The sequence below is a fragment of the Callorhinus ursinus genome, unplaced genomic scaffold (assembly GCF_003265705.2).
Source record: "Callorhinus ursinus isolate GAN/ISIS: 27379988/994484 unplaced genomic scaffold, GSC_fseal_2.0 scaffold46, whole genome shotgun sequence".
Taxonomy (NCBI): Eukaryota; Metazoa; Chordata; class Mammalia; order Carnivora; family Otariidae; genus Callorhinus; species Callorhinus ursinus.
Window position 1 is genome coordinate 1,592,736 of NW_027397108.1, and position 16,389 is coordinate 1,609,124.

A 16,389-nucleotide genomic window follows, 5' to 3' on the forward strand; every position below is an offset into this window, starting at 1 on the left:
TAAATCTTTTAAAAAAATCTTTTAATTTTCATTTTTAAATTCATATACTATCCCTTCATTGTAGTTAACCTTATTTTTAAGGTTACATTTTCTTCTAACAGACCAAAATATACCCTAAATCTCTAGTGTATGGCTTTGTTCTTGTCTCCTGCCTGATCACATTCTCTCCCTTTTTTTGTTGGTTTTTTTTTTTTTAATTTTTCTTCTTTTTCAACCAACTTCCTATCATATCAATTCCTGTTATAAAATCTTTTATATTTTCATCTTTAGAGTCATATTCCATCCCTTCATTGTATTTACCCTTATTTTTCTACATACTTAAGTTTTTCTTTCTTTAAAATTTTGGAGGCAGTTTCTTCTAACAGACCAAAATACAGCCAAAATCTAGTGTGTGGCTCTGATCTATTCACCAGCCTGATCATACTCTTTTTTTTTTCTTTCACTTTGTTTTCCACTTGATTTCAGGTCTCTTCTGATTTGTTTAGTATATATTTGTCTGGGGTCATTGTTACCCTTTTAGCATTTTGTTCTCTCATTCATCTGTTGTCCTCTGGACAAAATGACAAGACAGAAAAACTCACCTCAAAAAAAAAGAACAAGCAGTACCGACTGCCAGGGACTTAATCAATACGGACATTAGTAAGATGTCAGAACTAGAGTTCAGAATGACGATTATAAAGATACTAGCTGGGCTTGAAAAAAACATGGAAGATACTAGAGAATCCCTTTCTGGAGAAATGAAAGAACTAAAATCTAACCAAGTCGAAGTAAAAAAGGCTATTAATGAGGTGCAATCAAAAAAGGAGGCTCTGCCGAATAAATGAGGCAGAAGAGAGAATTAGTGATATAGAAGACCAAAGGATGAAGAATAAACAAGCTGAGAAAAAGAGAGAAACAACTACTAGATCACAAGGGCAGAATTTGAGAGAGAAGTGAAACCATAAGATGAAACAGTATTAGAATAATTGGGATCCCTGAAGAAGAAGAAAGAGAGAGAGGGGCAGAAGGTATATTGGAGCAAATTATAGTGGAGAACTTCCCTAATGTAGGAAAGGAAGCAGGCATCAAAATCCAGGAGGCACAGAGAATGCCCCTCAAAATCAGTAAAAATAGGTCAACAACCTGACATCTAATACTAAAACTTACAAGTCTCAGAGACAAAGAAAAAATCCTGAAAGCAGCTCGGGACAAGACGTCTGTAACCTACAATGGTAGAAATATTAGATTGGCAGCAGACCTATCCACAGAGACCTGGCAGGCCAGAAAGGACTGGCATGATATATTCAGAGCACTAAACGAGAAAAATATGCAGCCAAGAATACTATATCCAGCTAGGCTGTCATTGAAAATAGAAGGAGAGATAAAAAGCTTCCAGGACAAACAAAAACTAAAAGAATTTGCTAACACCAAACCAGCCCTACAAGAAATACTGAAAGGGGTCCTCTAAGCAAAGACAGAGCCTAAAAGTAACATAGACCAAAAAGGAACACAGACAATATACAATAACAGTCACCTTACAGGCAATACAATGGCACTAAATTCATATCTTTCAATAGTTACCCTGAATGTAAATGGGCTAAATGCCCAATCAAAAGACATAGGGTATTAGATTTGATAAAAAAAAAAAACAAGACCCATTGATATGCTGCCTGCAAGATACTCATTTTAGATGCAAAGACACCTCCAGATTGAAAGTGAGGGGGTGGAAAACCATTTACCATGCTAGTGGATATCAAAAGAAAGATGGGGTGGCAATCCTTATATCAGACAAATTAGATTTTAAACCAAAGACTATTACAAGAGATAAGGAAGGACACTATAGCATACTTAAAGGCTCTGTCCAACAAGAAGATCTAACAGTTGTAAATATCCATGCCATGACATGGGAGCAGCCAATTATATAAGCCAATTAATAACAAAATCAAAGAAACACATCAACAACAATACAATAATAGTAGGGGACTTCAACACCCCTCTCACTGAAATGGACAGATCATCTAAGCAAAAGATCAACAAGGAAATAAAAGCTTCAAATGACATACTGGACCAGATGGACTTCACAGATATATTCAGAATATTCCATCCCAAAGCCACAGAATACACATTCTTCTCTAGTGCCCATGGAACACTCTCCAGAATAGATCACATCCTAGGTCACAAAAAAGGTCTCAACCGGTACCAAAAGATTGGGATCATTCCCTGCATATTTTCAGACCACAATGCTTTGAAACTAGAACTCATCACAAGAGGAAAGTTGGAAAGAACTCAAATGCATGGAGGGTAAAGAGCATCCTACTAAAGAATGAATGGGTCAACCAGGAAATTAAAGAATTTAAAAAATTCATGGAAACCAATGAAAATGAAAACACAACTGTTCAAAATCTTTGGGATGCAGCAAAGGCAGCCCTAAGAAGAAAGTATATGGCAATACAAGCCTTTCTCAAGAAACAAGAAAGGTCTCAAATACACAACTTAACCCTACACCTAAAGGAGCTGGAGAAAGAATAGCAAATAAAGGCTAAACCCAGCAGGAGAAGAGAAATCATAAAGATCAGAGCAGAAATCAATGAAATAGAAACCAAAAGAACAGTAGAACAGATCAACATAACAAGGTGCTCCTTCTTTGAAAGCATTAATAAGATTGATAAACCCCTGGCCAGACTTATCAAAAAGAAAAGAGAAATGACCCAAAATAAATAAAATCATGAATGAAAGAGGAGAGATCACACCCAACACGAAAGAGATACAAACAATTATAAGAACATATTATTAACAACTATATGCCAGCAAATTAGAAAATCTGGAAGAAATGGATGCATTCCTAGAGACTTATAAACTACCAAAACTGAACCAGGAAGAAATAGAAAACCTGAATAGACCCATAATCAGTAAGAAAATTGAAGCAGTCATCAAAAATCTCCTAACAAACAAGAGCCCAGGGCCAGATGGCTTCCCAGGGGAATTCTATCAAACATTTCAAGAAGAATTAATACCTATTCTTCTGAAACTGTTCCAAAAAATAGAAATGGAAGGAAAACTTCCAAACTCATTTTATGAGGCCACCATTACGTTGATCCCAAAACCAGACAAAGACCCCATCAAAAAGAATTACAGACCAATATCCTTGATGAACATGGATGCAAAAATTTTCACCAAAATACTAGCCAATAGGATCCAACAGTACATTAAAAGGATTATTCACCACGACCAAGTGGGATTTTTTCCTGGGCTGCAAGGTTGGTTCAACATCCACAAATCAATCAACATGATACAATACATTAATAAAAGAAAGAACAAGAACCATATGATCCTCTCAATAGATGCAGAAAAAGCATCTGACAAAGTACAGCATCCTTTCTTGATTAAAACTCTTCACAGTGTAGGGTTAGAGCGTACATACCTCAATATCATAAAAGCCAACTATGAAAAACCCACAGCGAATATCATTCTCAATGGGGAAAACTGAGAGCTTTTCCCCTAAGGTCAGGAACACAGCAGGGATGTCCACTATCACCTCTGCTATTCAACATAGTACTAGAAGTCCTAGCCTCAGGAATCAGACAACAGAAAAAAATAAAAGGCATCCAAATAGGCAAAGAAGTAGTCAAACTCTCTCTCTTTGCAGATGATATGATACTTTATGTGGAAAACCCAAAAGACTCCACCCCAAAACTGCTAGAACACATATAGGGAATTCACTAAAGTGGCAGGATATAAAATCATCCACAGAAATCAGTGGCATTTCTATACACCAACAACAAGACAGAAGAAAGAGAAATTAAGGAGTCGATCCCATTTACAATTGCACTCAAAGCCATAAGATACCGAGGAATAAATCTAACCAAAGAGGCAAAGGATCTGTACTCAGAAAACTATAGAATACTCATGAAAGAAATTGAGGAAGGCACAAAGAAATGGAAAAATTTTCCGTGCTCATGGATTGGAAGAACAAGTATTGTGAAAATGTCTATGCTACCTAGAGCAATCTACACACATCCAATGCAATCCCCATCAAAATACCATCTACTTTTTTCAACGAAATGGAACAAATAATCCTAAAATTTGTATGGAACCAGAAAAGACCCCGAATAGCCTGAGGAATGTTGAAAAAGAAAAGAAAAGCTGGTGGCATCACAATTCCAGACTTCAAGCTCTATTACAAAGCTGTAATCATCAAGACAGTGTGGTACTGGCATAAAAACAGGCACATAGACAATGGAACAGAATAGGGAGCCCAGAAATGGACCCTCAGCTCTATGGTCAACTAATCTTTGACAAAGCAGGAAAGAATGTCCAGTGGAAAAAAGACAGTCTCTTCAACAAATGGTGTTGGGAAAATTGGACAGCCATGTGCAGAAGAATGAAACTTGTCCATTTTCTTACACCACCCCCAAAAATAGACTCAAAATGGATGAAAGACCAAAATGTGAGACAGGAATCCATCAAAATCCTCGACGACAACACAGGCAGCAACCTCTTCGACCTCAGCCACAGCAACTTCTTCCTAGAAACATCGCCAAAGGCAAGGGAAGCAAGGGCAAAAATGAACTATTGGGACTTCATCAAGATAAAAAGCTTCTGCACAGCAAAAGAAAGTCAACAAAACCAAAAGACAACTGACAGAATGGGAGAAGTTATTTGCAGATGACATATCAGATAAAGGGCTGGTATCCAAAATATATAAAGAACTTATCAAACTCGACACCCAGAGAGCAACTAATCCAATCAAAAAATGGGCAGAAGACATGAACAGACATTTCTGCAAAGAAGATATCCAGATGGCCAACAGACACATGAAAAAGTGTTCAACATCACTTGGCATCAGGGCAATACAAATAAAAACCTCAATGAGATACCACCTAACACCAGTCAGAATGGCTAAAATTAACAAATCAGGAAATGACAGATACTGGCAAGGATGCAGAGAACGGGGAACCCTCCTACACTGTTGGTAGAAATGCAAGCTGGTGCAGCCACTCTGGAAAACAATAAGGAGTTTCCTCAAAAAGTTGAAAATAGAGCTACCCTACAACCCAGCAATTGCACTACTGGGTATTTACCCCAAAGATACAAATGTAGTGATCAGAAGGGGTACGTGCACCCCAATGTTTCTAGCAGCAATGTCCACAATAGCCAAACTGTGGAAAGAGCCAAGATGTCCATCAACAGATGAATGAATAAAGAAGATGTGGTATATGTATATACAATGGAATATTATGCAGTCATCAAAAAAACGGTATCTTGCCATTTACAATGACGTGGATGGAACTAAAGGGTGTTATGCTATGTGAAATAAGTATTAGAGAAAGACATGTATCATATGATCTCACTGATATGAGGAATTTGCAAAACAAGACAGAGGATCATAGGGAAGGGAGGGAAAAATTTGTTTAAGACTGATGAATCACAAACCTGTATCTCTGAAACAATTAATACATTATATGCTATAAAAAAAAAAAAGACAGTAGGAAGGGAAAAATGAAGGGGGGATTCAGAGAGGGGAGACAAACCATGAGAGACTATGGACTCTGAGAAACAAACTGAGGGTTTTAGAGGAGGGGGGTGGAGGGATGGGTTAGCCCGGTGATGGGCATTAGGGCATTAGGTATCATGTATTGCATGGAGCACTGGGTGTTATACGCAAACAATGAGTCATGGAACACTACATCAAAAACTAATGTAAGGTATGGTGACTAACATAATAAAATTAAATTAAAAAATAATACATTCATTTACAAAATCTTTAAGAAAAAAGAGAAGTCTTTTCTTAAATCATTATATCAATGAAAAAATACAACACTAAAATCAAAGAAAATGCAAATACACACACACACACACACACACACCCTCTAACATCAATATTCCTCAGGAACATATACACAAATTCCACAAGAAAATACTAGCAAACCAAATCCAGCAATGTGACTGAAAGTTGATTTAGCTTTATGAAAACCAAAGAATGTAGTTTACTACATTAACCAAATAAATGGTTAAAGAGAATCTATTCAATTATATATGTTAAGTAGATGCAGAAAAATATCTAGGAAAATTCAACAATTATTCTTGATAATACCTCTCAGCAGCATAGCAGTAGAAGAGAACATTTGTTAACCTGTAAAAGAATGTAGAACAACACTTCTCAACTAACATCATACTTAATGGTGAAAGACTGAATGATTTCTCAAGATCAGCAACAGGGTAAAGATTTCTGTTCTTATCCCTACTATTCTTCATTGTAACAAAACTTCTAGGCAGTGTATAAGGCAATTCAAAGGAATAAAAGTCACAGTGATTAGAAAGGAATAAGAAAAACAGTCTTTATTCATGGATGACTTAACCTTGTATGTAAAATTTCTTAAGAAATCTAAAGAAAAGCTACTATAACCAATAAGTGAACTTAGCAAGTTTGCAGAGACAGGAACAATGTACAAAATTCACTTGTACTCATTTGCATATGACAGGAACAATTACAAATTGAAATTAATAATTTATACCTTCTTTAATAGCGTAAAAATAAGAAACTTAACAAAATAGGTGCCAGACTCATAACACTACTAAACATTATAGAGAGAAATTTCAAATGGTATAATAAGTAGAGAGAAAATGCTCATGGTTTGAAAGGCTCAATATTGGTATCAGTTTTCCTTAAAATCATCTCTAGATTCAGATCAATTCCAAACAAAAGCCTAGCAGGCATTTTTGTAGATACCATCAAGCAGTATCTAAACTGTATATCCAGTGGGCTCTACATGCAGTGCAAATAGCCAAGGTGGCCTTGAGAAAGAATACACTGGGAAGAATAACACTACAAAATTTCAAGTATATCATAAAGCTATAGTAACAAAATATGGTATTAGCATGAGAATACTTATATAGGTACTGGAAGAAAATATCTAGAAACAAACTCATACATATAGGGTGAGTTGATTTTCAACAAAGAGGCCAGGGTAATACAGTAGAGAAAATGGGTCTTTTCAAGAAATTATGCCAGAAAAATTGATATTACATGGAAAATAATTAACTTTTATTCTGTCCCCAGACCACACACAAACATTACCTTGAAATGGATCCTAGACCTAAGTGTAAAAGTTTCTGCCTACAACTTCTAGAGGAAAACAAAACATTTTTGCAACCTTGGTATGGACAAAGAATTCCTATATTAGAACAAAAACAAACCATGAAGGGTTTAAAAATAACTTAATTGAAACAAAATATTTGTTATTCAGAAGACACTGTAAGGAAAAAAAACAAGCCAGACTAAGAGAAAATAGTGAATATTTTATGCAGTAAAGTTGAAAAATAATTAACTTGGAATACAGCAATGTGGTTCCATTTGCCTGGAGATGATATTCCAATGAAGAGTCTCACAAAGCATAAAAAGATGGTGTGTGTGGTGGAGCTCTGATTTTCTATATACCTGGATAGGAAAAACGCATGTGTGTGTGAGAAAGAGAGGGAGAAAGAGACCCCTACGGTAGTCAAAATAATGCCCCTCCAAAGATAACCACATCCAGATACTTGGAATCTGTAAATGTTATATTAAATGACAAAGGAGAATTAATGGTACAAATGGAATTAAGTTTGTTAATCAGCTCACTTAAAAATAGATTATCCTGGCTTATCAGAGTGGAGCCAGTGTAATCCCAAAGTTCCTTTAAATGTGGGAAAAGAAGGCAACAGAGTCATTGTCAGACATTGTGATGTGAGAAAGACTTCACTTGCCATTGCTGGCTTGGAAGCTGGAAAGGCACCATGAGATCAAACCTGGGGGCAACCTCTAGCATTGGAAAAAGCAAAAAATGAAAAAAAATTTTCTCTATAAAAATATTAAAATATCTAGAACATATTCAGTTATGTATTAAAATCTCTGTAATATGGTACTGATGAAGGAATGGACAGACAGACAAATTGAATAGAAAATCATTATATAGTCTCAAATGCATGTGCAAATTTAGTATATGATAAAGGTGACATCTCAGGTATGGAGAAAGGTATCTTCTAATGGAGTATTGGGTTAATTAGATACCCATAAGGACAAAAATAAAATTGTGTTCACGCATCATACTGATACTAAGAAAAATCCCAAATGGGTAGAGATCTCAATATAAAAAGTGAAATGATGGAAAGAACCATGGTAAAAATCTTCTAATGCCTGTTAGTAGTGGAAGACTTTGCTAACTATGACTCAAATTCCAGATGCAGTTAATGAAAATATTGTTAAACTGATTATTTGCTTTTTAACTCAAGAGAAGTAAAATGTTATATGAGAAAAATAATTGCAATTATACCTTGAAGAGTTAATATGTTTAATATACAGTTTTTAAAAGTAGAGAGTCAATAATAACCCTATAGGAAAAATAGGACAATATGGACAAGTCACAGAAAAAAGTGCAGAGGGCCCTTTCTGCAATCCTATTTCTAGAAATCACTTGTAAAGACACATTTTTATGTCTGTATTATCCAACGTATTTAATGCAATCCCTAATGAAATATCAACAGTGTTGATATCAACACTGTTTTTCACAAAACTAGAACAAACAATCCTAAAATGTTTAAGGAGCCATAAAAGACCTGGAATTGCCAAAGCAATCTTGAAAAAGAAAAGCAAAGCTGGAGGTATCACAATTCTGGACATCGGGTTGTATTACAAAGCTTTAGTAATCAAAACTGTATGGTACTGGCATAAAAACAGGCACATAGATCAATGGAACAGAATAGAAAATCCAGAAATAAACCCAGTGGTCAATTAATCTTCGACAAAGCAAGAAAAAATATACAGTGGGAAAAAGTATAATCACAATTGGTATTGGGAAAACTGGACAGCAACATGCAAAAGAATGAAACTAGACTACATTTTTACACCATACACAAAAATAAATTCAAAATGGATTAGCAACCTAAATATGAGATCATAAAAATCCTAGAAGAGAGCACAAGTCATGATTTCTCTGACACTGGCCATAGCAACATCTTTCTAGATAGGTCTCCTGAGGCAAGGGAAACAAAAGCAAATAAACTGTTGGGACTACATCAAAATAAAAAGCTTCTGCATGGCAAAGGAAACAATCAATGAGACTAAAAGGCAATCTACAGAATGGGAGAAGACATTTGCAAATGATGAATCCGATAAAGGGTCAGTATTCAAAATACATAAAGAACTTATAAAACTTAACACCTCAAAATCAAATAATCCAATTAAGAAATGGGGGCAGAAGACATGAACAAACATTTCTCCAAAGAAGACATATAGATGGCCAACAGACACATGGAGAGATGCTCATCATCGCTTATCATCAGGAAAATGCAAATCAAAACTACAATGAGATGTCACCTCACACCTGTCAGAATGGCTAAAAACAGCACAAGAAACAACAGGTGTTGGCGAGGATGTGGAGAAAGAGGAACGCTCTTGCACTGTTGGTGGGAATGCAAACTGGTGCAGCCACTGTGAACGTGTGAAGCTTCCTCAAAAAGTTAAAAATAGAGCTACCCTACGAACCAGCAATTGCACTATTGGGTATTTACCCAAGGAATACAAAAACACTAATTCAAAGGGATACATGCACCCCTGTGTATAGCAGCATTATTTACAATCACCAAGATATAGAAGCAGCCCAAGTATCCATCGATTGATGAATGGATAAAGAGGACATCACACACACACACACACACACACACACACACACTGGAATATTTTTCATCCATAACAAAGAATGAAATCTTGCCATTTGCAACAACATGGATGGAGTAGAGAGTATAATGCTAAGCGAAGTAAGTCAGAGAAAGAAAAATACCATATATTTCACTCATATGTAGAATTAAAGAAACAAAACAAGTAAGCAAAGGAGAAAAAAAGAGAGAGAAACAAACCAAGAAACAGACTCTTAATTCTAGAGAACAAACTGATGGTTACCAGAAGGGAGGTGGGGGGGGGTGAAATAGGAGATGGGAAATAAGTAGTACATTTGTGATGAGCACCAGTGATTAAAATACAAATTTAGAAATAAAAATGAAAAAAAATAAAGACACATTTTTAAATACAGAAAAGATGTATTTCAGCAGAAAACTGTTGAAAGAAAGAACCAATAATTAAGAAATGATGGATAATCCAGGGCCTATCAACACAGAGTATTCTACAACTATATGAAGAATAAGGAATATATTCTACTATGGTGTCATTGTAGAGTATGCCCTAAAGTAAAAATGGCAAGATGACAAAAGCTATATGTAGTGTGCCACAATGGATGTGCTGGTATCTGGGCTTACAGGTATTTCAGTTAAAAGAGCAATAGGAGGATAAACACAGCATAGTAATTGGAAGCATGGAGGGGGGTAGCAGAGAATAGAGCTGTGGGAAAGGAATAGAAGCTGAATGACTGAATAAATTTTGTTTGATAGATTTGGTGTTGCAGGTGATTTTGTTTCCTCAAAATCCTAATGCAAATTTAAGTTGTATAAAGTCCCCAAATATGTTTTAGAATAATAAAACAAAGGAGTCTGTTGGTTTTCTAGGGCTGCCATAACAAAGTACCACAGACTGAGTGGCCTGAACAGCAGAAACTTATTTCCTCACAGTTCTGGAGCATAGAAGTCCGAGATCAGGGTGTCAGCAGGGTTGTTTTATTCTGAGAGTTATCTCCTTAATTTATAGATGGCCACCTTCTGGTTTTATTTTCACATGATCTTTCTTCTATGTACATGTGTGTGTCTGTGTCCTAATCTCTTTTCATAAAGATACCAATCATGTCGGAGTAGGGTCCACTGGAATGACCTCATTTTACTCTAATTCCCTCTTTAAAGACCCTGTCTGCAAATACAGTCACATTCTGAGGGACTGGGGTTAGGACTTCAACATGTGAATTTTAGGGGGACACAGCTCAGCCCAAAATACTATCTAGGAATGGGTCAATTTGGTGGCTCTTTAAATAACCACAGAGAGAGAGATTCCAAGTGACAAGTGCACCCAGTAATCACACTGTACCTGCCTGGTCGATATGCCTGAAGGATGAAAGGAAATGAAGATGAGAGAAAAATGATTCTGACTGACTAGTACACCCAGTAATCAAATTGTGCCTCCCTGGTGGATATGCCCCAGGGCAAAAAGGCAATGCAGATGACTATTTATCCTTCCTGGTGCTAGGTGTGCTGCAGAAGCTGTGGCACCCTTTGGCTCGGACTGACAGAGGTAAGGCATTTTAGATGCAGGACATAGACTTCATGCATCTGGTCCACAAGATCATGGGAGCTGGACCCAAACTTTCTCAGGTCCTTAAACATTAAGGGAGGTAGACAGTCATCCACGGTCATCCCAGTTTCTGCCTAGAGGTGGATGGGGGAGCTGGGTTAGAAGAAGTTCATGCTGTAATTCATGCCCTCTGTCCCCTAGAACCCGCCATGGATCCTTCATTCCTGCTGGCCTTTCCTTTGCTCCTGGCCCTGTCAACACTTTGCAGTGCCTGTAATTGTAAAATTCAGCACCCTCAGACATATTACTGCACATCAGACGTTGGTGAGTCTAGGGAGACACCAGAGAGGTCTCCACCAAGGAGGTCTCACCCTGGGGGAGCTCTGGTGATCTGAGCAATGTGTCCATGAGACTTTGGATGGGGAAATCCTAAATCAGTGAACCTATGGGCCTCTGACCCATTTCTTCCTCCTCCCAGTCATATTAGCTGATATCCTAGGACCAGCAAACAACACCAGGACAAAACGAGGTTTCAGAGTGAATGTCATTAAGGTAAACTCAGTACCTCCTTTCTTCTCACCTCCTTACATCAAAATAAGCAAGACTGTCCAGTCTGCTCTTCCTGAGTTGGGTGGTCTCTGGAGCCTAGCAGCTTCTATGAAAACCTAAGGTTGTAGCCACTCTTTCTCGCCCATCACAGATGCTCAAGGCTCCCCAGGGCACCCCAAGAATCCATGAGATCTACTCACCCATCAGTTGGACAGACTGTGGTTATAGGGTGAGGAACAGCCACCAATCACTATTACTTATTGCAGGTGAGCACCCCTGTCCACATAGAGCCCCTCAACCTTGCTACCTCCCCCTGAAAGAACCACCTGACTTCTGCAGCTAGCTCCACCAAGGACCACGGGCCCCCTCTCCATGATCTGACAGACTCTTCCTGGGAAAATGCTGGACCCTCCTTCGTGGCTGACTCTTCCAGCCTTAGAGGTCACAGACCCTCTGCGCTGACTTCGCAGAGGACCTCCATACCTGCTGTGCTCACTAAGGCTGTGCTTGCCCATCACTGCAGGCTATCTGAGGAGGGGCACGTTGCGCTTCACGAGATGCCACCTGGTCTATTTCTGGTACCGGCTCACCAGACAGCAGAAGCTAGGCTTCGAGGTAGCGTACAGAACGGGATGCAAATGTGAAGTGAGTAGCTACCTAAGTGATTCTTCTCTGCAGCCCAGGCACTGCTCTTGTCCCATGTCCTTGTTCACCCAGGTCTTTCTCCCTTGCTGGCTCCCTTTCTGGATGATCCCTGCTCCTTCACCGTCCTTCCATTCCCTGGCCCTGGCCTCTTCCCACTGTCCCTTCCTGTCCTTGCCCCCTTTACTGTTCCCTTTAGCTTCCTCTTGTACCCCTGTTGTCCCTTGCTGTCCAGGATGGGGGGTATAGACAAGAGGTGGGCAGTCCTGTATCTCCCTCCATCCCTAGATTCAGCCCTGCCTCATCTGCTGGCGTGACTGCCCTCAACCTGACTTGAGAGAGTGTGTGTGGAAACAAAAGGACTGCGGCTACAAAATATGGGAAGGAAATCATTCCTTGTACTCCATGTGTGTCCCCTCCACGGGTGGGTCTTGCGAATGGACCCCTATCCAGAACTACCAATACCAAACCCCAAATCCATCGGCTTCTCTCTTCACTCCAACCAAAATGACATATTAGGGTTTTAATATTGTTTCCTAACCTGGCTCCTAACAGAGTTAATTTTTTTACACCTCCTTTGAATTGTACACTTCAGTTTTGTTTACTTTCTGTAAGTAGTGTATGCATCAATAAAATTTACAAAAATAAAGCCCAAGTTGATAAACCCCACCCTAGTGACAAATTCCCTTTATCTTCTCAGTTCTTCAATCATATTCTATTTCTTATTCCTTCAGAAACCTCATGCCAGACCCAAATCTTTCTCATTCTGCAGTTCCTGACATTTCCTCATCCTATCAAAGCAAGACCCCTGGGCCCAAACAAAGGGCTAGATCCAGACTCCACCTGACATATCCTTAACCTTCCCCAGATGATTTGCAGAACCAAAAATCACAGGAGAAAGGATGTCCCTTGTTCCCACAGAATCAAGACTCTCTTGCAAATATAAAAGTCATTCCTTGTCATATTAAAGTTCTGAAAATAAAATGGAAAACTTTTATAAGAACAGAAAGGAATATATTTAGGACTTCAAATCAGAAAAGGTACAAAATATGAAGGAAAATTGATAAATTCCATTACTTTAAAATAAAATATCTTCCCCCAAATAAAGTACCAGAAACACTATAAAAATATAAGATGCAGACATAGATTGATATTATAGAGGATTTACAGCTTTATGGTAAAAATTAGGTCTGAACAGGGGTGCCCAGGTGGCTCAGTCGATTAAGCATCTGCCTTCCACTCAGGCCGTGATCCCGGGGTCCTGGGATCGAGCCCTGAGTTGGCTCCCTGCTCATAGGGGAGTCTACTTGTCCCTCTCCCCTGCCTGTCCCCGGCTCATGCTCTCTTTCTCTCCCTCTCTCTCTCAAAGAAATAAAAGCTTTAAAAAAAAAAATTAGGTCGGAACAATGAATATTTGGGGGAATTGGTTTAAGTTTTCCTTTGAACATAATTTATTAACTTAAAAATTCCTCAGAGTCCTTCCAGAAAGAGTGTCTTCTCTGTTTTATTTAATTTTTAATTTGATTTAATTGTGTAATTTTATTTTACTTAATTATTTTAAATTTTGGAACAATTTTGGATTTACAAAGAAAAGGTGTCAAGATGGTACAAAGTATTCACATATACGCTTTACCTAGTTTGCTCTAATGATAACATCTTATGCAACACTGGTACATTTGTTAATGCTAAGAAATTCGTGTGAGTCCAATACTATTAACTAAATGACACTTCATTCAGATTTCTATAGCTTTTTCCCTTTTTTGTGCAGAATCTAATCCAGGATACTGCAGAAATTATTCTGATCTGTGACAACTATTTTTTTAAGATTTATTTATTTATTTATTTGAGAGAGAGCACAGCAGGGAAAGGCAGAGGGAGAGGGATAGAGAATCTCATGCAGACTCTGTGTTGAGCACAGAGCAGGATGTGGAGCTCAATCTCACGACCCTGAGATCACAACCTGAGCCAAAACCAAGAGTTGGACGCCCAACTGACTGCACCACCCAGGTGTCCCTGGTCTGTGACCGCTGCTTTTTTTTTTTTTTAAGATTTTATTTATTCTTTTGAGAGAGAGAGACACAAAGCACAAGCAGGGCGAGAGGCAGAGGGAGAGGGAGAAGCAGATTTCCCACTGAGCAGGGAACCCAACATGGGGCTGGATTCCAGGACCTGGAGATCATGACCTGAGCCAAAGGCGGGCGCTTAACCATCTGAGCCACCCAGGTGCCTCTGTGACTTCTTTTCTTTTTTTTTTTTTTTTAAGATTTTATTTATTTATTTGACAGCACAGAGGGAGAAGCAGGCAGAGGGAGAGAGAGAAGCAGGCTCCCCATACAACAGGGAGCCTGATGTGGGGCTCAATCCCAGGACTCTGAGATCATGACCCAAGCTGAAGGCAGACACTCAACCAACTGAGCCATCCAGGCACCCAACAACTTTTTAATTTAACCTCATTTTTGATGACCTGGCAATTTTCCAGGGTACTGGTGTTCTGGAAACTGGATTTGTCTATGTATTTTCATGATTAGACTGGGGGTGTCGATTTTGGAGAAGAATCCCACAAAGAGGTACTTTTCTAATTGATCTAGATCACAAGTACATAACATTGACATTGTATCCCTGGTCGTGCTTACAATGGTCAGTTGGTTAAGGTGGTGTCTGCCAGCTTTCTCCACTGGGAAGGCACTGTTTTCCCTTTGTATACTCTGTTGGCCATGCCCCCTTTGTTTTTCAGTTGGACAATGGAATTTAGAAAACCATATTTGGGCTCTGGGTTACTCATTGCTACTGGGGTGTCACTGCTTCTGGGCCTTCTCAGTAGACAGAGCCAGGAAATATATGCATGCTAATTTATGTATCTCCATGTGGTTGTAACTATTACCCTATTTCTCTCAATATATATTAAAATAAATTTGAGTTTCATACTAATAACAACTATAGAGTAATACAGGGCTCGTTATAGCCCTCAACTCTTGATTATTTGTATGTTTTTTTCTCTGACAATAAGACTCTCGTTTTATATTATTTATTTTTCAACCCTAGTATACATGTAAAGAAATTTCAGAATTGTCAACATGTACCCCTGTAAAGTAAATTTACCAACTAGAGACTCTCGTTTTATATTATTTATTTTTCAACCCTAGTATACATGTGAAGAAATTTCAGAATTGTCAACATGTACCCCTGTAAAGTAAATTTACCAACTAGAGTACCAGGTTTTACATTAACCCACTCATTCAAATTCGAATGTACATAAGTTTCTAACCTAAGACCCTGAAGGTTCCCAAGCACACCTGGGTCCATCCTGGGAGAGGAAGCCTTATAAAAGAGATGGTGCTCGTGGCACAGACTCAGAAATCAGAGTGAACTTGCATGCAGTGTCAGGAATAAAGGCACTGCCTGATATTTATACACCTACAGTCCCAAGCTAATTTATCCAGACCCCAATTTCAGCCTTCCAATTAGCAGGTCTTCCCATTTAAAACTCTCAGAAGGACATAGAGCTCCTGGCAGAGAATCAAGAACCTAAGTGGACAAAGTTATGGTTAATAGGCATAGAGGAGGCTGCAAAATCCATGCACCAATCATGTGTGATCTCACCCTCCCTGGAATTCAACCATCGACCTTGGAATCAGAAGAGAATTATGGAAAAAGAACACTGCGGAACAGATGGCACATCTGGCACAGACTTAGGGAACCAAATGGATACAGGAATGTTTTCTGTGGAACACACACACATGGTTACAAAAAGGTTTATACGCAATCGTGTATGCATAGGTAACATACATGTCCTAGCTTTATGGTCTGAGAGCCTAAATGAAATAAAATTTATCAGTTGCATAGGCAATAATTTCTTACATAGGATACAAAAAGCAAAAACTATAAAAGACAAACTGATAAATTGTGCCTCATTAAAATTTAAAATTTTCATTCTTCAAAAGCTGCAATTCCAAAAATAAGAGAATAATCCCCAGAGAGGGGAGTTAAATGTAAAACACATATATCTGGCAAAC

The 16,389-nt window shown here is 38.3% G+C and overlaps 1 protein-coding gene across 5 annotated transcripts in view; it reads left to right on the forward strand.

The window, feature by feature from the left end:
* Positions 1-13,213, forward strand: part of LOC141370809 (metalloproteinase inhibitor 1-like) — a 56,802-nt gene extending 43,589 nt beyond the window's left edge. For 2 of the 5 annotated variants that reach the window (XM_073882317.1, XM_073882316.1), the window contains 4 exons: positions 11,387-11,509; positions 11,664-11,737; positions 11,886-12,000; positions 12,258-13,031. In XM_073882317.1, coding sequence (XP_073738418.1) covers positions 11,395-11,509; positions 11,664-11,737; positions 11,886-12,000; positions 12,258-12,625 — 672 coding nt within the window. In that variant the 5' untranslated portion in view covers positions 11,387-11,394 and the 3' untranslated portion in view covers positions 12,626-13,031. Of the gene's footprint in view, positions 1-11,386; positions 11,510-11,663; positions 11,738-11,885; positions 12,001-12,257; positions 13,032-13,110 lie in introns of those variants that run through there. The other 3 variants (XM_073882319.1, XM_073882318.1, XR_012375196.1) reach the window with 3 other exon arrangements.
* The last annotated feature ends 3,176 nt before the right edge of the window (positions 13,214-16,389 follow it).